The sequence below is a fragment of the Callorhinchus milii genome, unplaced genomic scaffold (assembly GCF_018977255.1).
Source record: "Callorhinchus milii isolate IMCB2004 unplaced genomic scaffold, IMCB_Cmil_1.0 Scaffold6, whole genome shotgun sequence".
Classification (NCBI taxonomy): domain Eukaryota; kingdom Metazoa; phylum Chordata; class Chondrichthyes; order Chimaeriformes; family Callorhinchidae; genus Callorhinchus; species Callorhinchus milii.
In genome coordinates this window covers 20,863,964-20,890,329 of record NW_024704747.1, presented here as the reverse complement: position 1 = coordinate 20,890,329, position 26,366 = coordinate 20,863,964, and the positions used below count along the sequence as shown (strand labels likewise).

Below are 26,366 nucleotides of genomic sequence, written 5' to 3'. Positions count from 1 at the left end.
TCATCTCATCTCCAGAGAAATGTTTATAGGACATTGCTCTCAATCACTTTGTTTCTAATTAATTGCATGTTATGAAATGCTTTGAGACATTTCTTTTTCATGAAAATCATGTTGAAGTTGTTTTCAGCTCTATGGATGTCAACATATTCTCCATTGGACTCACCAAACCAAGAAGGCTATACTTGAAATATAACAAGTTCAGTAACAAGCCCTCAGGTTCATTTAAAACAATAATTTTGTGCTTTAAAATTACAGACAGAAAACATTTTACATTTTTTATGTGTGAACTTTGTGAAATAATTTTGATTTTTGGACTTGTGTCCACTAGCAGAAGATTTGTTCAGAGCTAGTCAAGGTCACTTAAACTATGCTGCATGGAAACAGGAATATAGTAGCTAAGCTCAATTATCTACAGTACAAGTAAACTCCTGTAGTTCTTTGCAGTTTGAAGACAGAATGTTAAGAGTTGGTAGATAGCCTTAGGCTTCTGTCTACTCTCCATCCATGCACTTACTAATAAGCATCTAGTATTGCAGTAAGCAGAAGGGCTAGCAATTTTAGAAGAAGAGTTAATTTAGCTTCATTTACACTACACCAGAACATGTGATGACAATTGAAAGATACATTTATTGCTTTAAACAAATTCAGTTTGCCATTTTAAGAGAACATAATCAAAGGACATATGATTTTGTAACAAAACCATTTGTATTCAATTTGTTTATTTTTATGAGACAATGGGAAATATTTGTGCTTTGTAGAGACAACTCTCAATAACCAGTATTACTAAAATACAGACTTAATTAGTGAAAATGGTTTTATTTTCCTAATGTAAAGATAAAGCCGTGTCATTCAATTAATGTCTTGTGCATTTCTATGCACAATACACATGTCACCGTGTACTGTTCAGTTGGACGTTAAAGATTGCATGGCACTATTCTAAAAGAGAAGGGAGTTTCCCCAATGTCCTGGCCATCATTCCTCCAGGTCATTCACTTAATGTTTTGAGACATATCTGCAAAATTCGCCCTCAAATACACAGTTACTGCACACTACAGTATATTCTGTGAAACGCTTGAGCTGTTTCTCCAACTGTGAAAGGTCCAACATAAAATGGAGGAATTGTTATTATTATTTGTTTACTTTGTTATCAATCTTTACTTATTATTTTCAACAAAATTTGATTGCAAAGAAAGATTGCTTTGAATGGATTGGCCTGGCATGGATTTGTCTTCCCCCTTCCCCCTCACTATTGTTATCTGAGAACAATTTTGAAAAGGCTAGGCTAAGCCTTTGAAGTATTTAATTGTTATAATCCATTGAATATTTCTGATATGCAGCTCAAAACCAGGAGTTTAATTTTTTTTGAGAATGATTATATATTGTGAAGTCTAAACTTTAGTTAATGCTATTGTGTGATGACTTGTCCAGAAATGTTACTGTAATGCAACAATAAAGCCCCAACTTTTTATTTAGCTACTCAGACAAGATCCCCCACTCCTTGCCGTTAAGAGTGCTTCCTTCTTTTATTCTCTTTATTTGGTTTCTCCTTATCATGGACCATCTTTGGCTAAAGTCTTCTTTTCCTCTAATTCTTCTTTTCCTCTGATTCCTTTGATTTCAGTCCTTGAGACATCCTTCCAATGTGGAAGGTACTATATAAATGTAATCTTGTTGTTGTTGTATAAATGAAATTGTTGTAATTCTTTTCCCCACACTTTCATTACTTTTTAATCCCACTTACATTGAATTTTATTGTGAAAGAGGTTGACAACCTACTCTCAGGGCTCTGCCAAAATTCTTCTGAGAGGTGAAAAAAAGTGGTCTGAACTCACTCTTCATCTGATTTTTCCCACTTTGTTTTGGGAAAGAAGCTAGTCTCTGATTAGCACTTCTCCATTGCGGCATGGCAGAGATTAAAAACTCTGTGTGAAGGGTCATGGGCCTGATTAACATCCTTTTTACTGGCATATCCACTACTTTTATCGCGGGAGATGATACTGAAGAATAACAGCATAATAATAATACTAATCCTTGCATTTGATTTAGTGCCTTATCATGTCTTCGAGAATATACTGTGAAGTGAATTAACTGTATATTTTGTGGGAGAATGATGATAAAGTTATGTTGCATATTTCACTGTAGTGCATTCAAAATGTCATCTGTGTTGGCATAGAGATGCAACGCATTTGCTTTGCACTTCATGACAATCATTTTTTTTGGATTTGTCAAATTGATAATTGACTGAAACATTATTCACTGTCTATTAAATTGACCCTTGCACTTTCACATTTGACTACTTGAAAGAAAAAGTAATTTGGTTACAAAGTCCCTTAAGAGTGATATTCTGGAAGAGTAAAAAAACTCTATTAGATTTTAAGACTGATATTTAAGACTGGAAATAATACGGCTATTCATCTCATCTCTTTTTTAAAATAGATCTTTGTATCCGTGTTCTTAATTTAATTAATCATTTGATTCTTTCCATCCTAATTCAGCCTAATATGTACCAGAACTTATTTTCTGTGGCATTCATGAAATGTCAGTTCTTGAATTGCAGTCCAGTTGAAAAAAAATTGAGAGCTAGCCTAAACTTGTTGGTATTCAGTATTCCAAAAATTAGTTTCATTCAACTGTCAGAAAGTATCTCTGATCAGCACATTTTAGTGGCGAGATAAGTGAAAAAGTTAATTATATCTTTTCTGGTATGATGCTGTGATTGAGTGTACATTTTGTTAATGGTTTTAAAAGCATTCCAAGATTTTGTTGCAGCAGTGTAAAAATAAACTATAATGAATGTGCACTTTTCAATAGATTGAATTTTTTTTTATTCGGAATGTGAATGAATAGCTTCGGCTCCCAGTGCAATACACCATGATTGGAAAGAGTAACCGAGAAATAACATAAGTTAATACAAAGTGGCTAGGTGATGCCAAGCTTAAGCCTTACAAGTCTGAGTTTTGTTTGAAGGAATAATATAATAATAATAATCCTTGCATTTGATATAGGGCCTTATCACGTCTTCAACATGTCTCAAAGCATTTCATAGAATATAGTGTAAACTGAATTGACTGTATATTTTGTGGGCAAAACACAGAAACGAATTGTGCCCAGCAGTGTCCCACATGTATTGAAGTGACCAATTTATTATTATTATTTTTTTGAAGATTGAGGGAGATAAAGGGTTCCGCACTGTTGAGGTTCTAGAAAGGAATATATTTCAGAGGAGACAGTGTGAATTCGGAGGATGTGAATATTCTAACTCTGTTCTGTGAGAGGAGATAGTGAGGCCAGAATGGTGATGTGCAAAGAAAGATGAGATCAAATGGGCCAAAGGGACTTTCTTCATTTGAATCTCTTTTGTGACCTTCAAAACCATGAATGGTAGCAGGTGGCAGCTTTCGGTAAGACATGTGAGACAAGAAGAAACTCTGACTTTGAGGAATTGAAAGAAACAGAATAATTAATGCTCCATCAAAGGACTTGAAAGATATCAATTTTCCATAACTCAGCCATTGCATTGTGACAGAAGGCAAGGTAGTGTGCATTGTGAAGTGAAGGAGGTTGATGAAAACAGTCAGGATTCATTAGTAAAATATTGGATAAAATTAGATGAAGATTGAAGGAGGTTATTGATTTGAAGAACGAACAAAGTCAGAGAGAGAACTGCCCTGGGGAAGCTCAAAGTTTATAAACAGGATGAACCATCAACACATATAGAGCCATTTTAGAGGAAATTTGGTGGAAGACCATGTTAACATTGCTAAAATTAGTAAATCTTTACAATGACTTTTTTTAAAGCAAGTACAGCTGTCAAGGCAACATGCAGTAGTTTGAAGACTAGTTTGAAGGATTGTCTTTCTTACCTATAGGGTAAGCAAAGCCAGATTTCCAAGAGGGAAAGATCAACTGGAAGTTTCAGAGGCTCAGGAAATGGCAAAGGCTAGGGCCAAGTTTGGAGGCATAGATGTTGAAGGATAGTAGAAGCGATGACATTGGAATCAGAGGCCTTACTTGAGTCCATGTATGAGTCCATGTAACAGACTATTGTGCTTGTTTATTCCCTTTTATATTTACATTTATTCCATATTAATGCAAACGTAAAATTCATTGTTAAGGAAACAATCAGCAGATGAGTGACTTTGGAATTTAATTTGTGATGTTTGGAGTTTCAAAGATAGGCGTACTGCCTGCTGTTAAATTGCCTCATTGTACTATGGATGACTTCAGATGTAACCTTATAATGATAGTGGCACATCACTCCTTGTGCATTGGAACAGCAATGAGTGTATCAATGAGTGAAGTGATACCAGTTTGATTTCTCCTCCACTCCAATGCAATCTTGATCTCAGACTTGCTCCTGGGGGTTTGAGCCCAGCAGAGGCTTGCTGCCTACCCACAGGGGAGACGGGAAATTGGAGACAATCATCACTGGATTGTGAACTGTGACTCCTTGCAGCTGGCTGAAGAGTAATTGCCAGAGGCATAAACAATTCACCTGCCCACACACTTACCCTCCCTCTCTACCACAAGAGTTGAATATTCTTCTGAGGCCTGAACAGGGAGAAGAATTAAGAAAATAAGGAAGATTTATATGCGCTTAAAATTTTTTTAAAAACAGTAACTGTATCACCAACCTTTAATTCTAGAGAGAATGTATTTTTGTTCAGCAAATGAATATAAATATACCGTCCAACACCAGGCTGAGCTAACTATCTGACTAACTACTAACTCAGCACTCTGAGATGCAACCCTGCGTGGAGGGCACTATATAAGTGCAAGTTGTTGTTGTTGTTGCTTACAATGGACATTACATTTCACATAGTATAGATTGCATCATATAATAATAATAATAATCCTTGCATTTGATATAGCGCTTTTCACGTCTTCTAGAGGTCTCAAAGCACTTCACAGAATACACTGTAAAGTGAATTGACTGTATATTTGTGGGCAAAACGCAGCAGCCAATTGCTCACAGCAGTGTCCCACAAACAGTCGTGGATTGAGTGACCAAATTATTATTGTGTTTTTTCTTGAGGGATTATTATCAGGCATGTGGTGTAAGGAAACTTGCCCAAGGTTTCGCCCTGCTAAGAATCGAACCCATGTCTCTAGCTTGTGAGGCGAGTGCTCTAACCACTGAGCTACAGAACTCCACATATATAATGAACAAAAAGCTAAAAATGAGGATTTTAGCATAATAAAATCATTATTGTTCACAAAAGGTAATCTTAATTTTTTTTACAAGAATGCATTTTCAAAATCAAATGAGAAATTTTTTAAAGATAAAGTAATGAAAAAACAAGTGCTGTGTTTTTTTTAGTGGGATGAGCCAAAGATCTTTATCAATGTATAAGGGGGAAATGGGCTGGCTGCGTGCGCTGTTGCAAGTTTTTAGAACATTACTCCAGAAATCGCATTCCGCTGAGACATGCACCAAGTTCTGTCCCAGACGGTGGGTGCAGGAAACTGCACACCGCAAAATCTACAAAAACAAATGGCTAGCACTGTCTAAGTGACACACCAGAAATAATAGATAACTACCTAGTGGTTAAAAACGCATACAATACACAGTTTAGCTTTTGTGCCTGTATATATTGCCAGTTTCCTAACGTCAGTAATGTGTGTATGTGTGTAAAATCCATTAAAAGTCTTTAGTTTTTGGTTAGCCTATTTCCAGTACTATGGATTTATGAATTGGATATGCTTCAGTGAGGACACTGGATGGACAGGGGGAAGTACTGGGTAAGAAAAGCAGAAGGTGGCTTTCTCATGGGCTTTGAGCAGTTTGCAGTTCAGTCACCATTTTTTAAAAAATACTGCATATTTTTTTTTACTTCCAGCAAACCCCATCAAGATAGAGATGCACAGTGATGAAGATGACGGAAGAGTACATAACCAGGAAGTGGGGATCAGAAGAAAAGAAATAAGCGCTATGGAGGAATCTGCAGTCGAAAGCAATGGAATAACTGAAACCAACCAGGGGCAGGACATACAAGCTGATGGAGGGATACGACTTCCGAATGGTAAACTGAAGTGTGACATCTGTGGGATGGTTTGCATTGGGCCCAATGTTCTAATGGTACATAAACGGAGCCACACTGGTAAGCAGCTAAAAGAAGAAGTTGATCGTACACTAGATAAGAAATGTGTACCTCGAAAAGAACCAAAGTTGTGGTCCACTTTTAGCCTTAGATACTTTTTTCCAATATCTAAGCTTAAAAAAAACCCCAGTGTGGTCTTGTAAATTATACAAATTGCAAGTAAATACATTTTGAAGTTGAATGGCTGCTGCTTGCACACTGACTCAATCAAGTCAAAGCAAACTGCTGATGATGGGATTAAGTATCACTAGCCAAACTGTATTTTGCTGACCTGAAATCACTGTAGTATTAGTTCTTATCTGAAAGTCATCGTAAAATCCAGAACGTCTACCTCGCATGTTGTTTTTAAAAAGTGGAAAACGTCTATTAGTAAAATATAAAAAGGTGTTTAGGATCAATCGTTAAAGACTGCATTATTCAGTTCATTGTCGTTCTAGCACATTTAGATTGTTTGAAAATGTATTTTAATATTTCATGGGTGGCTCACATCTTTATAAGGAATATCTATTGTTTTAATTTAACAGTTTTAAGGGTTAGGGAGGGGTTTGTGTACTGTATTCAACAATTTACTCAGTAACATCATATTATTTATATTTTACAAAAGTATGTTTCAAACTGAAATAACATCTTAGATAAACTTTGTGTCTAATAATAGCAATAGTCCACTTCAAAGAAAAAATACTGTGGCTAAAGTGTTAAAGTTCATGCTGCTCATAATGGCTATTGATCTGAGGAAGAAATGTTGCCTTTATTTATTTCGTACTATATATAAAATATTATTGTAGTGAAGCATACATTGGAGCAGCCACACACGTACAATACAATTTAGCCTTCCTACATCAGAAATGATATATTGCAAGCATTAAATTACTTATTACAGCTTTATGGTCATCACAATTTCATCACTATTGTTACTTCTGTGATATATTACTGTAATTGACCATGATAAAAATGTATTTACACTGCTTAGAATAACATATCTATGCCTTACCAAAATATATAAATTTTAAATTACAACTACATCCTATACAAAGGGAAACATTATTTTATAATAATAAACGTTTAATTTTTTTAAAACTTTGTAATGTTTCCCTTACTTTCTCCCCTTTCTTCTCCAGCCCATAGTCATCTCCCTTCAATGCCACCAAATTTTCTCCCTTAGTTGGCATGTCAGAATCAACTTTTCTTCTAAGGAAGTCTAATTTGAAGTCTGATCACTTATTTGAGGGGGAAATGCCTTAACATTGTAGCATCGGGCTCATCTGCAAATCATTTAGAAATGGTTTAAAGATGAGTAAAATAGTGACCACTTGCTATTAATAATGTGCCCTGTAGCTTTACTGTTGCTTGATTCCAAAACCTTAACCCACACCAACTCTGTTGTATGAATTCCTTTTATATTTTCATAAGAGCTTTCACATTAATATCTGTTTATTCATTGTTTGCCCTCAACAAGACAAATAATAATCCTTTTAAATCTTCCAGTCCTGGTGCAATATGTGAAACTTGAGGTTAATAGGACAACGATAACATTTTCGTTTTTCAAAAGGAGGTGTAATTAGATTTGAATGTATATTGTAGATATCAATTACTTTTTTCATTCAAGATCAATTAGCGTAAATTAGAAACATTTATGGGTTATATTGCACTTTCTTTAGTGACTTTGACAAACTTCTTATAATTAAATTTTCTTATTATGAGCTCACATCTTCAAGGTTGCTATAATTAATGGTTGGAAGAATGTTTCATCTGTTAGATACACTTTATTTAACCAACTGTGTATACAGCATGCAAAGCGTGCCAGATTCTGAGTTTTCTAGTTGTCAACCATTTATAAGTACCAAAGTGCATTGCTAAAGTACTAAGGAAACATATTTGATGCCCATACCCACTGAGTTGCTGATCGAAGCTCTGCTGCTGATGGAGAGTGCAAGTACCGTATTAAATGTACGGTACATTTAATGTAAAATAAAGCCAGGAAGCTTTCCAAAACTGTGGGGGAAATTTAGAGGCTAATATTGTACACCTCCTAAAGGATACTTTAGTGTGACTGATGGATTTCTTTTATGCAGCTTCATGGGCCACACATGGTGCTGTAATTGGAGGGATACAAAAAACTCAAAGCCCTTTGAATTGGTATATGTTCAACCCAAAATTGGGCCCAGCATTTTTGTTTAATTGTTTCCCTACACACCAATTGGGGTAAAGGTTATTACACAGAAATACTTTCTTTCAAAACTTGTACATGTGTATTTTTTGTGTTGAGGATCAGCGATAAGCAAAAGGTTTCTATCTAACATGAGCATTTTTGTGGTTTGTCTGACATGCTCTTTGAGGGAAATGTATTGTTTGCAGGTGTTCCTAGTGTGCATGAACCTCAAAGCAGGACTTTTTTTAAGTTTCTGACTTTTCAGTTTTTTTTCTCTGTTTAGGTGATGTTAATAGAGAAAATAAGTAAGAACAGTATTTATAGAAGGAACAATAAAGAAAATAATTATAGAAAAAAATAAGAAACAATATTTTAAACTGTTCATATCAAAGAAAATGACACCACTCAAAGAGGTGAGATTCTCGATGGTTTTGCTATATTATCAGGAATTTGGGAAATTTACTGAAACTTGAGAAAATTGGGGAAATTTTGATCATTGGCTGCTGTCTCAGTCTATTTCACGACTTCACTTTAAAAAATGTGTAAAGTAACTTGGAGATCCATGCAATAACGCACAACAAAACCATATGCTCTGTTTTGTATAGCTCCCCAGTCTGCACACAGGCCAGCCCACTTCCACACTGAACTCACCAATTGTCTTATGATTGCATCACATTACAGTAGGCTGTTGTCCTCTATTGTAAATCCCTACATAATAAAACAACAGTTGTCTTACTCCTACGTTATCAGAGTTACCTTTGGCCTTTGCCCAGTGCCATTTGTGGTTTCCTTTTCAGTGAACCATTGAGTCCAATTAACTAATCTTTGTGTACGTATATATTAATTTAAGCAGTGAATGCTTTGGCAGTATTATTTTTAGTTTGGAAGGATACGTGTTCAATGATATACTTTGTTTAGAAAACATAGTAGTAAGAAAAATATAGGCTCATCAAACAAACACTTAATTTTATCAGAACCAAAGAAGTATAACTGGGACTAGGATCTACTTCTCTGCAAAATTCCCTAAAATTTCATTCAACATTCCAAATAAACCTTCACATTTCCAAGGTATTTTTCAGTCCTCACAGTACTGTTCTTCGTGAGACAAACTCAGTACAAAAAGAATGAAACATGATTACAACTCTGACAGCAACTTTAGGATATGGCACTGAGTACCGGACATTATGAAGGCTGCTTCACAAGTGTGTAAGGCAAAAAATAGTACTCACAAGCCAGTAATGCACCTCCATTGTTGGTACTGTTCTATTTATTCTATGAATTTTCTCTTACATTTTAAATATCTTCTGGAGATCTACTGCTGAAGCAATAATTCAGCTAATGAACTGACATTTTTAATTTCGCTTCAGTAAACTGTCACAAACTACCATTGATACCGATGAAATTACATAATACATTTAAAATAAACAGAAGAAGGTCCCATGTTAAGACTGTAGGCTCTACAAGTCCAGACATTGCGATGGTGGGGAATTTCAAATGTTCTCACTAAAAACACTTTCCCTCTAGAAAATGGGGCATTTTAACAGCCCAGAGCTGTGTGTTGATGTTTCAACATGCTGAATTAATGGCGAGACACAATCTAATCTTTGATTGACCACAAAGAGAAAAATAGGTCTCTGCTGGGCCAGTAGAACCAAGTAGGAACAATGCTTTCCTGCACAGTGAACAATTATGAAGGCCATATTACCTCATTCCACTCTTAAGCACCTCAGTAGCTCCAGTTACTGGAGTGCCATTGCATAGGAACACAAAGCAGGGAACCTGAGGGAACTGAATCTGGTTGGGAGAGGGAGAATCCAATGAGCATTAAAAATATCATTTAACATTCAGAGGAAGGGGGAAACAGAACAAAATAGGTATCTTTCTTTAATACACGCATAGTCATCATATAGTTTCAATAATTCCTGCTTTTCTTCATTAATAATTAATTTTATAGAGCTTTGATGGTAAGATTTTGTATTTAAGAGCCCGGAAGGTATTGAATTTGTTTTCAATAATACTGAGATGTTAGCATGTGTATCTTGGTAATACTATATTTTCAGCAGGTGATCTCTTTGCAAACTAATTTTGATCACAGGTGCGCTCTTTTGATTTTGTGTGTTATAGGTGAACGTCCCTTCCACTGTAACCAATGTGGTGCTTCATTTACCCAAAAAGGAAACCTCCTGAGGCATGTCAAGCTGCATACAGGCGAGAAGCCCTTTAAATGCCCTTTCTGCAGTTATGCCTGCAGACGACGAGATGCACTGACAGGTCACCTCAGGACACATTCTGGTGAGTTGAAATTAATTTACCTGATAGTAGCTTTGCCACCTATCTTTGGTCATTCCAGAGTTTTAACTTAGTTAAAGATTTACAAATCCTCAGAATTTCATTGACTTATTAGCACAAATCATGTCACAAAATCACAAAACATATCCATATGAAACAAACCTCCAGTTGCATAAGCGATATTTCTGTGAAGTTTAATATTCTGTGAAATCTGCCCAGAATAACGGAATTAGACCAATTTTGAACTAAAAAGTAAGAAAGTGAAACAATATGTAAAGAACTCACATTGTCGGAACTACCTGCTGCAAAAAGAACTCCCAAATGAGCAGCATGAGTAACAATGTTTAATATTTTTCTATTGCCGGTACTTGACATTTCCTGTGTCTAAACAATAGAGAGCTAAGATATTTCAATACATACTTGATATTCTGTGCATCTTAAGATGTATGGCTAAATGCTCACAAAATATACAGTCAATTCAATTTACATTATAAATTGAGACGTGATAAGGCGCTATATCAAATGCAAATATTATTATTATTAACAAACCGTTGCTCAATAAAGCAGGACAAATATACACTAGAAGCAATTACAGTAAAATTTTGCTCCTGTAATTTAACAGTGTCACTGAGTGATTTATTGGTTACATACTTCAAAGGCTATATAACTTATTTGGATAGTTTATTTGGATAAGTTTTTTTAAGAAAAGGTATCTCTTTTTCAACAATTGAATAACAGGGGATGGAAATTTCATAAGGAATCGAGCCAAGATGTGTTGTTTTAAGTCACAAAATCTCATATCTAATAATAATTATTCATGTATATGATATAGCGCTAATCTCTCCCTCCCCGTGTGCTTCTTCGGGTGGAAGTTTCACAACTTGAAAAAAGGAGAAGAATCTTCTTATATCCTAGCCAATAACACAACAGATAAATTGGTAATTTCTCTCATGGCTGTTGGTCAGACCTTACTGTTATCAATTTGACTATGATGTTTTACATCATTGTTCAGCAATCTCCAAGGAGCTCTATAAATGCTAGTTTTATTTTTGTTGTGTTTACTATAAAAAGTCAAATGCATTTGCTAGTAATTATTATGAAGAATCCTGAGACATTTCCCTTTACTAGATACTGAATCAAATGCAAGGATTATTATACCATTCTTAATTGTCCATGTAAGAAACTAAATATGAAAAATATATTTTACCATATAGAACTAGCACTGAATGTATAACTCAAGTGTTTAGATAGTTATAACTGGCCATTATTTGTAGCTTGATTTGAGCATCAGTCAGTATGTTTAATGCTTTTGTTCTCAATTCAGTAGTGAGCAATGATACCAGTGGATGACCATAAACCATGATCACAAAGCTTGAATCCTGATGAGAGATTACAGCTTTGAAAATGCAGTCAAACAGCCATATTTAATATATATATATACGGTGGAGGTTTTTGCAGCAATTTTTACCTTCTGCACTTAAGAACTCTCACAGAATTCTCTCTGACCTTTCTGATCTCTTCAAAAGACTGACAGGCACTGAACCTCAGTTCGAAGGGTAAAACATACGCGTGGGCTGCTAATTTTACGTTTAAATTTAGTTCTGTATGTATATAGATATCTGGATGTTAGCTAAATTGTGTGTGGGCAACAATCTTGAGGTTAAATGGTGTTAGGCTAATGCTGACCTAAGTTGTAATGCAGATAAACTGAGTTGGTAATGCATTGGGTGGAGCTAGCTGAGCGTGTTGGCAAAGGCACAGGTGTCAATATGTATGGCAGAGCTGAGTGCATGTTTTCAGTTCTAGATATGAAAGTGTTATCATTTGATCTTTTATGAATGCAAAAGTCTGGTGGCTATGAACTGGCAAAATATAGGCGTGCAGTTGTTAGATCACCTCTAAAGTTGGACTGAGCTCCAGCAAAGGAATAATACTAACCTTCGAAAAGTCATTTCTAAAAATGTAAATAGATGGTAGTACCCTCCTTAGAATTCAAGCTTTGCGCTCAAAGTTTCTGGTCATCCCTTGGTATCATGGGTTTAATAGATGATGCACATGATGTCCCATTGGCATCTTCAGGGACATTACAAGAATATCTTGAGAAATCAGTACCATATATGTAGATGGATATGGTACTGTTATTTGCAATGTTACAACCTGTGGTAACAAAACCGTTGGATGGCTTTGCACCTGTCAAGCAGCAACTTTGTAATTTTTTGTGTTCAGAGTTCCTCTTTTCAAATGACAGTTCCATTAAAAAAAAGTCCCTAATATTATGGTTGATTCAACTTAATTTGCATCTGACTATTTGTGGAAACCTTTTTTAGGAACTATTCAGGCACCTTGCAACATTGCAGGTCAAAATTTTGAGCAGCTTGGAAAAAAAATCATGTGCAGGGAGGGGGTAGGGACTGGCGGAGTGCTGTTTAAGATCTGAACATTATTATTTGCTTGTTTATTTGATCTTATGAGCTGTTAGATATTCATTGTACCATTTTTTGGAGGTGCACTTGTCTGGAAGAGAAAAATAACAAAAATTTGGTATCACTACCAGACCACCGTGATTTTGTCACCTTTAGTTTGCTAATTGCGGTGCTGGTATGTAGAGTGCATAGAATCAGGGAGTAGAGGATTCAATTATTGCCACAGTTTATCAGCTATGCAGATAACATGTTATTTCAGTGAATGTGCTTCAATAACACTCCAATGTACTTATAATTTCCATCTCTCCATCCCATCCACTGTAGCATGTCTACATAATAAGAAATTAAGAATGAGTATTCATGAAAACTGCAAAGCAGCAGCTTGTTCGCTGTTCAAATAATCCAGTTTGGGAACAAGTTTTATTCTGCTTTATAATCATTTGCCATACATAAATATACTTTTATTCTGCATCTTTGGGATAAATTTGTGGCAAAATTGTGGCAATTTGTTATCAATGGGAGCTCAGGCAGCCTGAATCATGCTGAAGCCTCGTTGTTTGAACCACCTGTAGGAAAGGGATGTCAGAAATAGTACAATTGACACCCACATACACATACGTATATGTATGGCAAGTGTGAAACACATTGGGCTCACTCCTGCAAACTTGTTAAAATCTTTCTAGTCAACCGAAGACCTTTAAATGGACTGTTTATTAAAGTTATTAAGTGTTGTTTTCGACACAGAATATCCACACTTAGGGCCTGGTTCATGTTGATGTGAGGCAGGAAATATAAATCTAGTTTCCCACTCCACATTTGTATGCTCCTTAGAAGGAAAGTTCTGTAGCTCAGAGTTTAGAGCACTCGCCTCACAAGCAAGAGACCTGGGTTTGATTCCAGTGCAGGCCAAAACCTTCAGCAAGTTTCCTTACTCCACGCGCCTGATAATAAACCCTCAAAAAAAAAGAACAATAATAAATTGTTCATTTCAATCCACGATTGTTTTTGGGACACTGCTGTGTGCAATTCACCCACAAATATACAGTCAATTCACTTTACAGTATATTCTGTGAAGAGCTTTGAGATGTCTAGAAGACGTGAAAAGCGCTATATCAAATGTAAGGATTATTATTTTGAAGGGCTTTGTTCTGGCAGTATAACCACAGCATAAAATAATAGTCTATTTTAACCAGTATCTCCTTATGAGAGGTTGAGTCCTGTAAAGTGGAACTTTATACAATTACATAAGATTGGTATTGATTTTTTAATTTTCAGTAGAAACAGTGTAACTAACTGGACATAAATAGCGTTGACCTTCTCCATTACACCTCTGCATGTGCTACTCATTGCAGTAGCTACTACATCCTTTGTGCCTTAAAAAGAACAATAACAAAATTGGGTAAAGCGGTTGATAGGCTTTGTGAAGGAAATGCTAAAAAGCAAGAGACAAGTTCTTAGTGCATTTTTAAATGTTATTTATTTCAAAAAAATCGCCTGCCTCAAAAGTACTTCAGTTGAGATAGAAAGAGTGAAGAAAAATAGAACAAAAGTAAAGAGATCAGAGAAAACACAGATCGTGGTGAGCTGAAATACTTAAAACTGTTTACATCCAAACCACTAAGATTAGCAACCGTCTTCACATCTGCAAACTTTGTTGCTGTCGGCTCAGCTGATGAACACAAGTGCAGGAGAAAGAAGGAGAAAGCAACGTGCTTTTTTTTTAAGCAGCTTGCTTTTGATATTTAACTGCAGCAACTTGTAAGTACAGTACATATTGCTCACCTGTCAGCTCGTAATAAAAGGCTGTGAATACGGATTGATTTAATCTTCCTTTTCTGGGAAGCTCTTAAATGGGAAGAGAGCAATGATTTTTTTTCTGGGTGAGGAGTGGTATAGGTTTGGAAAAGTGAGTCACAAGCCTACTCATTTTGTCATCTGGTTTAGGTTTGAATATTGGAGGTGCCAAATTTAAATAGTGGGACAGAAGAATATTATGGAAGTCTTGTTTGATTGCCTTTTGGCTTGAAGGAACCATTGTAGAGAGTTTTCCCCAAGGACATAGAATGAGTGCTAGGGTAGATTCTATGTGGACTGTAGAGGGAATGATGTTTATAGGCCGAGAAGACTTTTTACATAACTTGCTTATGTTCTGAACGCTCTTGAATTAGGCTAATTTATACCATACAATACAAAATTACTTTTGTATAGCGCCTTTCACGTAGGGAGGACGTCCCAATTACTAGTATCATGAGTGTGCTATCCTGTATCCTTTATTTTTCAATTCAGTTAATTGAAAAATAGAGGCTATAGGATAGCACACTTATGACGCTATGTTCAGGCAGCATTTATGTAGTTGGCATTGGCCCGTAAATCATAACTGCAACCTGTGTGGGTGACTTATGAAGGTTTTTCCATGAGTGAACAAACCTCCATAAAACACATTACTGCCATACTCTACCCAGTTATTGAACCATAGACAGGAATGCCTTGTGTATTGATAATAATAATAGTAATAATAATCATCCTTGCATTTGATAGAGCGTCTTCTCACATCGTCGAGATGTGTCAAAGTGCTTCACAGGATATACTGTAAAGCACATTGACTATGTATTTTGTGGGCGAAACCCAGCAGCCAGTTTGTGCACAGCAGTGTCCCACAAACAACGTTGGAATATCATAAATTAGTAGCATAAATTTGGGAGATTTCCTGGCCAAGAAACTCCTTTCTCTTTTTGAATAGTGCCATGTGATTTTTAATGCCCACTTCAACAGGTAGTTGGCACTCTCTTTAACGTTTCATCCAAAAGAAGGCACCTCCGATAATGCAGCTCCCCACAAGCATTGCATTGGAGTATCATCTTAGACGATGTGATTCAAAGTCCCAACGTGGGGCTTAAATTCACAAACTTCTAGCTCAGAGTCAAGAGTGCTACCACTGTGCCAGACTGAATTTATTTTAAAATTTAATTTTCTCCCTTTTCCTCCCTGGGTAAAGGGCAAGAGAACAACATTCATCCAGCCCTCTTTCTCAGCAGTCATCCTGCCAGAAGGTACATACATACACCACACACAGACACACAAGATAGAGTGGAAAATAAGACCAAGAGGCTCATCAAGTCTGCTCTCTGGAGAGTGAGCACATTGTACCTCCCAATATACATTTACATATCTCTCCAGGCGTTGGTCACTCAGGCTTTCTTAGAGGAAGTGAAAAAACAGAGAACGCCAAAATAAACATGGCCAATTTAAGGAAAAAGCTAAACCTGGAAAATTCCTGCTGAACTCCTGAAGGCATTTCTGAAGGTGCAGAAGACTATTCTAAGAGTTGGGATACATTTCTGAAGAAACTGTTGTTGCAGATCAAAACATAACTAGTCTCTGATCTTAAGCTTGTAGTGTAAATTAGGAAAGCACTAGGTTTGGTTTTCTTATTATATTTATTATCTCTAATAATCTTGCTTTTGCAAAACAAAGTGGCGGTAGATCATTAGTGGCTCATAATCCTAAATTTCACTCATAAAATGCTTCCTTGGAAGATGCCAAGACCTTCATACATAATTGCAGTAGATAAACATTATATCTATTTGCAGATGTTGTAGTAATTTAGAAACTTTTATACAGATATAAAGTATGCAAAAGACTAAGCTCGCTCAGCCCCAAAAATACTCTTTATTCCACCCATCTCTCTTCCAAAAAAAGAACATCACATATTGTAATAAAACTATGTTTGCAAGATAGTAATATCAAGGTGAAAACACCTGATTCCTGTACTCCTCTATACTCATTTACCCCAGTTTTAATAGCTACATAAAAATCCCTAAGTCCTGTTTAGTTGAAACCATGTGCAGTGTTTAAATTCATAATGTGCAGTGCACTAATATTCAGTGTCTTGCCAAATGATTAAATAAGCAGAATAATTCTAATGTAATATCCAAATTCATAAAGTGGATTCTTAGTTGTACAGATTATGAATTAAATGTATCAGAAGTTGTAAACTCAACTCACTCTTCTCTGTATCAGTTGATCTTTCGTTAACACCCACCACTGCCAGCCTTTCATCACTCACGCTTAGAGTCTCATTCTTATAAGATACAGACAATCCCCCTTGAGAGGACAATCTGTAATTTGTAAACTAAATCCATTTTAAAATACATACTGTATATAAAAAGGTAACCACTAATGATAATGTTGAAGGTCAAATTAACACCAGTCTTCTTTAGCTGTGTACCAGTACCTTGGGTGTGGCAATATGGCAATTTTCCTTTAAGTTGACATCACTTCAGAGCCTTGTACACTATAATAGGTCAGAAGCATTGTATAGTGCTGAGATGACCTGCAGTTAATTAGGGATCTAATGTCAGTAATTGTAGAATTTAACTCTTATAGGACATGTAGGAAATAATGAATGAGGAGGTGATCATTTGATCACAAATTTAGACACATCTGTTTGGTGTGAAAAGAAACTCGTTCATATTCTAAAACCAATGGGAAAGCACAGTTATATTCCATCAAACTTCTTCACATATGCCTTTCCTTTATGAGTTTCTTGATGTCATCAAATTGTTTCTATAGTTTTCAGAAGTGCAAATGTTCCTAAAGGACAGCCTGATGGATCTGAAACTGGAGTTTTGAGCTCTCTAAAAGCATTCATATCTAAATCTAGTCTGTGTGTGTGTCTGTGGTCTGTGTGTTTGTGAAGAAGGGGGAGATGGCCTGCACTAATACAACAGTACTGATGATACCCAGGTAGATCTTCAACCTTCAGATTTTCCTGATTGAGTCATGATAAAAAGGTATCAAGTGAGGATAAAGGTTGAGATCAAAATAATTCTTGCTGTCCTCTATAAGTAAGTATACTGTGATGATATCCTACAATTTGGGCTGTAGGTATCTTATGATGCATCCCTTCTTCCGAGTATGACAACACTCTAACATGAGACTATGAAAGAAGGATTACTGGAGTTTTACACAGTCACATTGTATTGGAAAATACTTATTGATTTCTTCAGAAAATATGAACAGTAGCATTTTAGTGGAGTAAATAAACAAAATACCAAGAACACAGGCACAAAACATTTTTTAAGTGCCTATCAAGTAATAAACTTTTGCAAACTGTGATTAAGAAATATAGTAACTGCTATGCAAACCTCGAGAACCACAAGGTAAGCATTCCAGAAACTGGGTTTGTCCCTGATATGGCTGCGTACCCATAAGTCATTCTGTCAACCAAAGAAGTGAACCCAAGTGCATTAACCCCAGAAATCTCACTGCATCAATTGATGCAGAAAAAAAATGCATTTTAAATAGGTGTGGAGAATATTAATTGTTTAAAGAATCACTGATTCTGAACATCTGATCTTATCAATCATTTCAAGTATATTCCACTATTTCACAAGTGACTAACTAGACTTTCAGGTCTTATTTATATGTTTAGGTCACATATTCCATTATACAATTTGTTCCACACTTCAACTATCCTGAAGTAGTTTTAAAAAATGTTGGATCCATATGATTGCACAGAGTAATAAGCTACCAATCCAGGATCATTACCATGAAAACAAAGTGGTCTGAAGTCTGACAAGCAGTCAGTGGAAATTGCTGATACTGCAATTGTTATGTCTGTAATTGAGCCACTGCATTTTTATTTTATTTTATTTTATTCAGAAGCATGAAATACAAAAAATAATTACTAAAATATGAATAAAGTTGATCGAGAAAGTTCTTGGTGTTGACAAATTACAGCATTTCATTTCTGGTGGTTTTCCCATTGCGTTTGATTACCATGATACACATACATAATTTGCTGTTAAGTAAAGAATGCGTTTAACGCATTGCCTTTGAATGACACCGTGTGAAACTTCTGGTCGTATAATTTCCTCTTAAACACTTTAGTTCTTGTTGAAAATGATTTGTATAAATAACGATGATGTAACTTGAGTCCAATTCCTTCCACAGTGGGCAAGCCTCACAAGTGCAACTATTGCGGTAGAAGCTACAAACAGCGTAGTTCCCTGGAGGAGCACAAAGAGCGCTGTCACAACTATCTGCACAACACGGGCATGGAGGCCGCACAACCCATGAATCACCAGGGTGGGTGAAATGACGTCAAGGAGTTCCAGTTTGTAGTGACTCCTCAATGTTTTTTCATTGAAGCTCTATCTTTTCTATCTTGATAGTGTACAGTTTTAGATATTACTAAGTATACTTTCTGTAATACTCAGAAATACCGCCAACTGAATGAGTAGCTTTATTATGAAAACTACCACTAATAAAAGGAAATAGTAAAACAGAGGCAGCTTGTCGTGGGCATAGTGTTACTTCAGATACTGTTTTTCCTACTACACATAGTTTTATGATTGAATATTAATGTGAAAACACTGACTAATACACTTTAAGACTTTCCTATTAGTGCATTCTCCTAACACAAGAGAGAAATTCAGTGTTTGACATATTCAGGGAAAAGCAACAAAATGTTAAAATGGATCACTTTCGATGACTTTTATCCATGTGGAAAAAGTTCATGTTGATAGTAAAAGCTTGAAATCTTTTTACTGGTATTGTACCTACTAAATGGAAACTAATAAGAGGAACACACAATATGAATGGAAATTCAAAAGCAGATAGAGATAAACTTGTCTCTTAAGTTTCATTTGGATCAAGTTACTCATGTACTAAACCAACCACAATAAAAAGAATTTTCCTAAGAAATCCTCATTACAAATTCTTAACCCAGCCAGAAAAATATAATAATACAAACATTATTCATAATCTGCTTATAGATATAATTATGAACTAGCTTCCAGTGCAAAATCTCTTCTACCTTCATTTCCCCTAAATGAGACATGGTCATATAGCAATTCATGACCCATTTCATCTCATACACAATATGAAGTCTGGCTCAAAGCTATCCTTTAATTTCTTCCATCTCACTATTTTCAATATGTTTTTAATTTTCCTATTGATTCTTCTATGCCACATGTGTTTTTGACAGAAACAAAGAGACAGATAAAATCCTTTCAGGCATCTATTATGACTGCTCTCAAGATATCTGATAGAAGGGCCAAAAGGGTAACTAGGTGACTCACAACCAGATTTGTCTGTCTCTGACTGTCAGGAGCCACTTAGCCTTTTCGTGTCTGACATGTCAAGGTCAGAAATCCTCTTTATGAGGGACTGCAAACCTGCAGTTCAATGTTAACTTAAAATAATCTGGTTATTTCAATGCAGTGTTCTTGATAAAACTATCAAGAATATTAGGAGCTGTTCTCAGAAGCTCACTTTATATTTTTATTATTGTCGGTTAATATAATGTTCTTATAACAATTTGATTCGTAGCAGATTGCCCCAATCTGACTGACATTAGAATAATGAGTTTCAGTATTTCTCATCCAAGCTCAATAGCATTCTTTCCCAGACGTTCAAGACTGTGAAACTCGAGATTTCTCTTCCCTTCTTCAAACTGCAGTTTATTATAATCTGAGTTTAGTGTCACCAATTCATATTGGAATAGAAACCATAGATCCATAAAAATGTATATCATTTTCACTTGTCTTGTTTTCTTTGGTCCTCTTTTCAATCTTGGTGGCATCTTATTCCGTGTGCCCTTTGCTCTTTAGTCAGACTCTCAATGTTTTTTTTAAAACAAAGTCTGTAACTAGGGACATCCCCCATCAGTTGCAGTATATGCCACCTGACCCATATTCACCCTTGGGTGGGCTTACAACCATCTGACTCACAAAGTGACATTTACATTTAGAACTGTGGGGGAGAATCCAGTTCCATTTGCCTACCTGCCGGTTTGGAGATCTGTGCTGGCAGAGGGGAGAGACACTCTAAAAGCAGTGTAAGGAGAAGAACCCAGTAAGGAGATTGTGAGAACCCTGTTTCTACCTTGGGTAGAATTATCATGGGTGTCCATGATAATTCCATGATACATAAATGAAAATAACCAACTTCATCTAAAATGCCAATTATTAATTTTAATGAAATAGCGTGCTCCATAACATGCTTAACAGTGAGGCAAATATATGTGTGGTGCTCATGGTTTATGTATGTTTCACTCTGAAGAAAGAGTTAATGTAGCAACTTATTCTCTTGCATCTTTTTCCCTTTGAAGGGACACATTTTTGCACAGATACTCAAGTATTTTGATTTCTTCAAACCTGCAGACAAAAATGTCACCCCTGTAAATATAATGATAGTGTGTTTAAAAATGAAACATCTCTAAATAGCCTCTGGCAAAGGAAGCAATTAGAGGCAGTTGTGCACTGCAGCTTGCTTCAAAGTTGTTTTCCAGATATAATGCTTACTCAAGGTAACAAGGATAGGTTTTCTGATGTTATTCCCTCCTCCATTTAATATTTATTTTCATTACTGTTCAATTCTTGTTAGATTGTTACTACTAAACAGTATGAACAATGTAATAGAGCTCAATGTTTTGAATCATGCTTGGATACAAAGTACTGTTTTATTTTAGCTTATTTTTGTCAACATGGAATGCAGAATTAAATTACCAGAATAGATACAAATTATTTCAGTTTTGCAGAGATCAACAGTGTTATTTGCATGACTTTTTCATTCTGAAAAATACTGCATAGTGAAAGACAAGGAAATTTAAAACAGATATCAAGTTTCACAAGGAAGCAAAATGATTGAGTACTTTATCCTTTCTATGTCAGATAGGCACTGGAGTATAATTTCAGGAATGATTGTGGAAATTGGATACAAATTGTAAAGAATAACATGACATTTCAACCTACAAATTTAGGATTCATTCAGTTCTCTAAAATAATATTTTTATTTTATAGGGAGAGAGAAGTAATAATTTAGTCTTAAGTTTATTCCAAAAATATCTGTCAAAACTAGTTAGATTTGGAGGTTCAATTCAGCAATGCAAACCACACCATTTTTGTAAACTGATTAAAATCTGTATATTTGTTATTCAAATTATTTTTAATTACTGTATATTTGTGGTTGGTAGGTTAACAATACTGTTACAGAGAAATACTAGAATTGCAATCTTGACAACTATTTAAAATAAAAAAAATTTTAGGCAAGTGTTTCGTTAGAACACTTAACCAACTAGTAAAAGATCTTAGGTTTTAAGATAATGTACGTTGCATCATGCTATTTTAATGAATCACATTCATTATAAAATAAATATTTAATCAGTGTTATGCTGTAATACGAAAGACCTGTTTAACAGCAAAGAGACATTTATACAAAATGCATAGGACAATATGTTCATATTTTCAATGTATTCATTGTTGTTCTTTGTTGCAGATGAGTACAAGGAGCAGGAACCAATGGTAGACAACAATCGTCTGATATCTTTTGAGAGACCTGCTGTCATAGAACGACTGGTTAGCAATGTGGGAAAACGCAAAAGCTCTACTCCTCAAAAATTTATTGGTAAGATTTGTGTTAGTGGTTCAAGTCAAAGTTAAAAGTCCCAAAGTACTGTATAGGCCAATGTTTTCCATACACCCAAAATTCAGTTTAAAACAAATCAGTGAGTCAATCACCTCATTGATATTTGAACGTTGTTACCTTCATGATTCGCTGCACTGTTTACCTACATAACAGCAATCACTTAAATGTAATTAATTTTATGAACTGTATGGTACTTTTTAAAGTCAAATGTAAGTATAATGCTTGATTATATTTTATTAACAATAAAGTACAGTGTCAAGCCCTCTAAGCTAGGTAGAGATAACTTTTACTGTACAGTAAACTGTGGGTACAAAATCCGCAACAATAATATACCTCAGCTCAACCTTAGATGAGCACTTGTTCTACTGTGGTTTGGGTCCAAACTCAGTGGGAATTGGGTTGAAATTTCTCAAGATAATTTTGCATAGAGAGAGAGCAAAGGAATCTTTCATCCCATGAATTGGATTTGTATAAACACCTAAGCCCCAGAGATGAAAGGACATTGTGCTAAACTACTGTGGTACTCAATCGCTACTTTACAAGTATTCTTACTGCCTCCCCTCGAATGATTAATTTGAATCATATATTAGAGTTGCCAATGTTTGGCATTTCTCTTATATTTATCTAAATAAGAGTGTCTTTGATTAGGATGCAAGATTATCATGGTCTCATCGCCTGCTTGTAATTTCTAGTCTTAAAAGTGCAAATATTTCCATATAGATTAATTCTTCAATGGGCACACCATTAATTATTTAATGTTGCTCTATAGTAGAATATATGAAAGCAATCTAACTAAATGACTGCTTTTGTCATATTGAAAAACTGGCACACTGATTTGCAATGTTTTGTTCCAGGTGAAAAGCTCATGCGTTTGTCTAATCCAGAACTTGGTTTCAACATGCGCTTGAATTACGAGAAGGAGCCTGATTTCATGCATTCACACATGATGGATCAAGCCATCAACAATGCAATTACATATCTTGGCGCTGAATCTCTGAGACCGCTGATACAGCATCAGCCCAGCACAATGACAGAAGCAGTCCCAATTATGAATTCAGTCTACTCTCAGGTCTACCATCCGAGCAGGCTTGAAAGGCCAAACAGCAGGGAAGTACCAGAAAGCCATGAAAATGCAATGGATGGCCCCATCTCTCTTATAAGATCAAAGAATCAGCCAACAGAGAGTGGCGTTTCTCCTAGCAATAGCTGTTTAGATTCGACTGACACAGAAAGTAGCCATGATGATCAAAGTGGTCGTCCATACTCTAGTATTCCAGCCTTAACTCCTCAAAACAAGCAAAGTCCGGCCTACATGAAGGAGGAACCCAAGGCTCTGGAAGCACAAAAGGTTTTATCTGGTACCTCTAAAGAGGTATACAGGGTCTTCAGTGGACAGGGTGAGCAGATTAGGGCTTTCAACTGTGAGCACTGCCGGGTGCTGTTTCTAGACCATGTCATGTACACCATTCATATGGGTTGTCATGGTTTCAGAGACCCATTCGAGTGCAACATCTGTGGCTACAGAAGCCAGGATCGCTATGAATTCTCATCACACATTGTTCGTGGAGAACACACATTCCACTAGGCCTTGAGCTCTAGGACAGTAATGAAGAACTGCATTTAGACTCCCACATTGACATAACTGAAAGGCAGAGGTGGCCTGGTGACAGAAGTTTTGCCTTGATTTTGCAATCCATGGACCAAGAAATACTGTAGTGAGTATTATTCCACTCATTTGCAGTAATGTGGCTTTTCACTCATATATGACATTGCGGGAATAAAAATCAGCCCTTACTTAGTTTATGAAAATGAGCTGTCAGTCATGTCATCTTCAGAATGTTGTATCATTCAATTCGGTCCTTGTGTAGGTGTAAGTGTGACAAGTTGATTAAAATAACTCATATATAGAATTACAGTGAGGAAGAAAAGAATGATGTTAGGTCAACAGTGAACCATGTCGTAAACAAAGTACTGTATTTCCTTGACTTATCCAGACTGAGTTGGAGTTCCAGCCTCTGATGGGCAACAGCTCTTCAAAACTGATGATCTGTTCCATTTCAAAACTCAACTCAACCGACATGAGATGCCCATTAGGATCAGAAGGCTCACCAGCAAAGAACAACACTGGCTGGTTAATTTTTTTATGTCGTGAGGTTGACAGAAATAATACTAGAGGCTTTAACTCATATAAAATTGGGGGAGGTGAATAGTGAACTACTAGGAAAAAGGCAATCACTAATTAGATATGAGGTTTAGAACATTTAATCGCAGCTGCAGTATTAATCTAGTGACTGGTGTCCCTTTTTTTAGGTTATCACAGTTTTAACCAGTCAAGATTTCTTTGCTTTCTCACAAATGTCATTTAATGTGTTAGTATTTAAAAAAAGCAGATATGAGTGATACAACACAGCACCAGTCAGATGACACTCCTGGCAGCCTTTTACATGGCACGAGTAAAAATTTACCTCTCACACAGACAGATAGCTTGTTGAAGGGGAACAAGATTAGGACTCAAACTATGCACTTACTGGAAATTTTCATTGAGTACTTGGAGACTATTGTTAATTTCTGAACATATAGCAACAAGGGAAGGATGTATTAAAACTCTGAAACTGTGATCATTTGACTGATTACGACGCACTGTCAGTTCTTAACCAGACTCACTTCCTGTTTCATGTAGCATTTTCTAATCTGGAACAAATGTTCCTGTCCTAAATCCATGGCTTTTTGTTATCGCTAGAGCATTAGGTATAAGCTGTTTACATATTTTTGTACTAAAGTGTAGTTTTATACAAGAAAATGCTTGAAAAATAAAAGGTACATCAGCTTTGTAGTGCATTTGCTACTGGAATCGGGTAACTGGAACCTCTTCCTTGGTTTGTTTAATGGTGGCAACATATGCTATTTTGTGTGCAAAACTCTGGATGTACATTTTCCTTTTAACATACCTTTGTAAGAAATCTGAAACTATAAACTTTTATGCAATTATTTAGAAAGTTTCAGCATTGACAACTGCTATGTTTATAAATATTTTTAAATGCTTTAATTAACTTTTTTATGAAAACTACTTTATTGTTCCAAATGTCAGGTGTTGGCAGCAGCCATTTGTAGCCTAGGTTTAATTCTAATGGCTTTTTCTCTCAAATTCTTGTCACTCAGTGGTATAAGCATCATTTGAGTCTATAAAAGACTCTTTGAACTTGAACTGGTTGTTCTATACAGGTAAATGCAGTTTTCAAGTGCAATACTCTCTTTTTTCTTGGACTGTATAATGTATTTTCTCATTTAGTAATGGTTTGTGTAAAGCGTTGTGAAATACATTAACTGATTCTTAAAACTGTTGGAAACCTCTGTTACTGTGACTTAAATAACAAGTCTTTATAAAAAAAAGTTGCAGAATCTTTGTTGATTTTTTTAGGGAAAATACTGTAAGGTTTGTACTGTCTGAGTGCACAGCTACTGAAATAAATTTAGGGAAACTCAGGAATAAACTTTTTGTGTGTCCAGTTGTTTCAGTGCCAATTACTATCACTATACATCAAATCGCAAGATTGCAAGAGAAGTTCGAATGAAAAAGGTCTTTTGTCTCATTTGATGTCATCTTCAAGGATATCAAACCCTACCATCTTTCCAATATGGCATCAAACTGTTTCTTAAATGAGTCAATTGTCCTGGCCTCAGCCACCTTTCCCAGTAAACAGCTGTTGATTACCTTTTATGAAGTGGTAGCACTCTCACCTCTGAGTCAGAAAGTCAACGTACCTCTGTATGTAGGCTGAAGAATCGCACCATAACTAGTCATTCCTCATATCTCCTCCCTCAATCAGTCAAGTCCCCTTATGCACTGTCTCTGGGTACAGTGATATGGGTGGGGGGGCTTTCATTTCACATTGACCAAAATTGGTTGCATTACAGTAGGTGCAGGCTAACGATTACACAAAAAATAATTTCATATTCATTATTCCACACAAA

At 35.8% G+C, this 26,366-nt stretch overlaps 1 protein-coding gene across 8 annotated transcripts in view; it reads left to right on the top strand.

Moving 5' to 3' along the window:
* ikzf2 (IKAROS family zinc finger 2) overlaps positions 1 to 25,874 on the top strand; it is a 51,590-nt gene extending 25,716 nt beyond the window's left edge. For 5 of the 8 annotated variants that reach the window (XM_007900139.2, XM_007900142.2, XM_042336349.1 and 2 more), the window contains exons 4-8: positions 5,841 to 6,101; positions 10,375 to 10,542; positions 18,918 to 19,052; positions 22,245 to 22,373; positions 23,249 to 25,874. In XM_007900139.2, the coding sequence (XP_007898330.2) occupies positions 5,841 to 6,101; positions 10,375 to 10,542; positions 18,918 to 19,052; positions 22,245 to 22,373; positions 23,249 to 23,979 (1,424 nt within the window). In that variant the 3' untranslated portion in view covers positions 23,980 to 25,874. The remainder of the gene's footprint in view (positions 1 to 5,840; positions 6,102 to 10,374; positions 10,543 to 18,917; positions 19,053 to 22,244; positions 22,374 to 23,248) is intronic. The other 3 variants (XR_488369.2, XM_007900144.2, XM_007900143.2) reach the window with 3 other exon arrangements.
* The last annotated feature ends 492 nt before the right edge of the window (positions 25,875 to 26,366 follow it).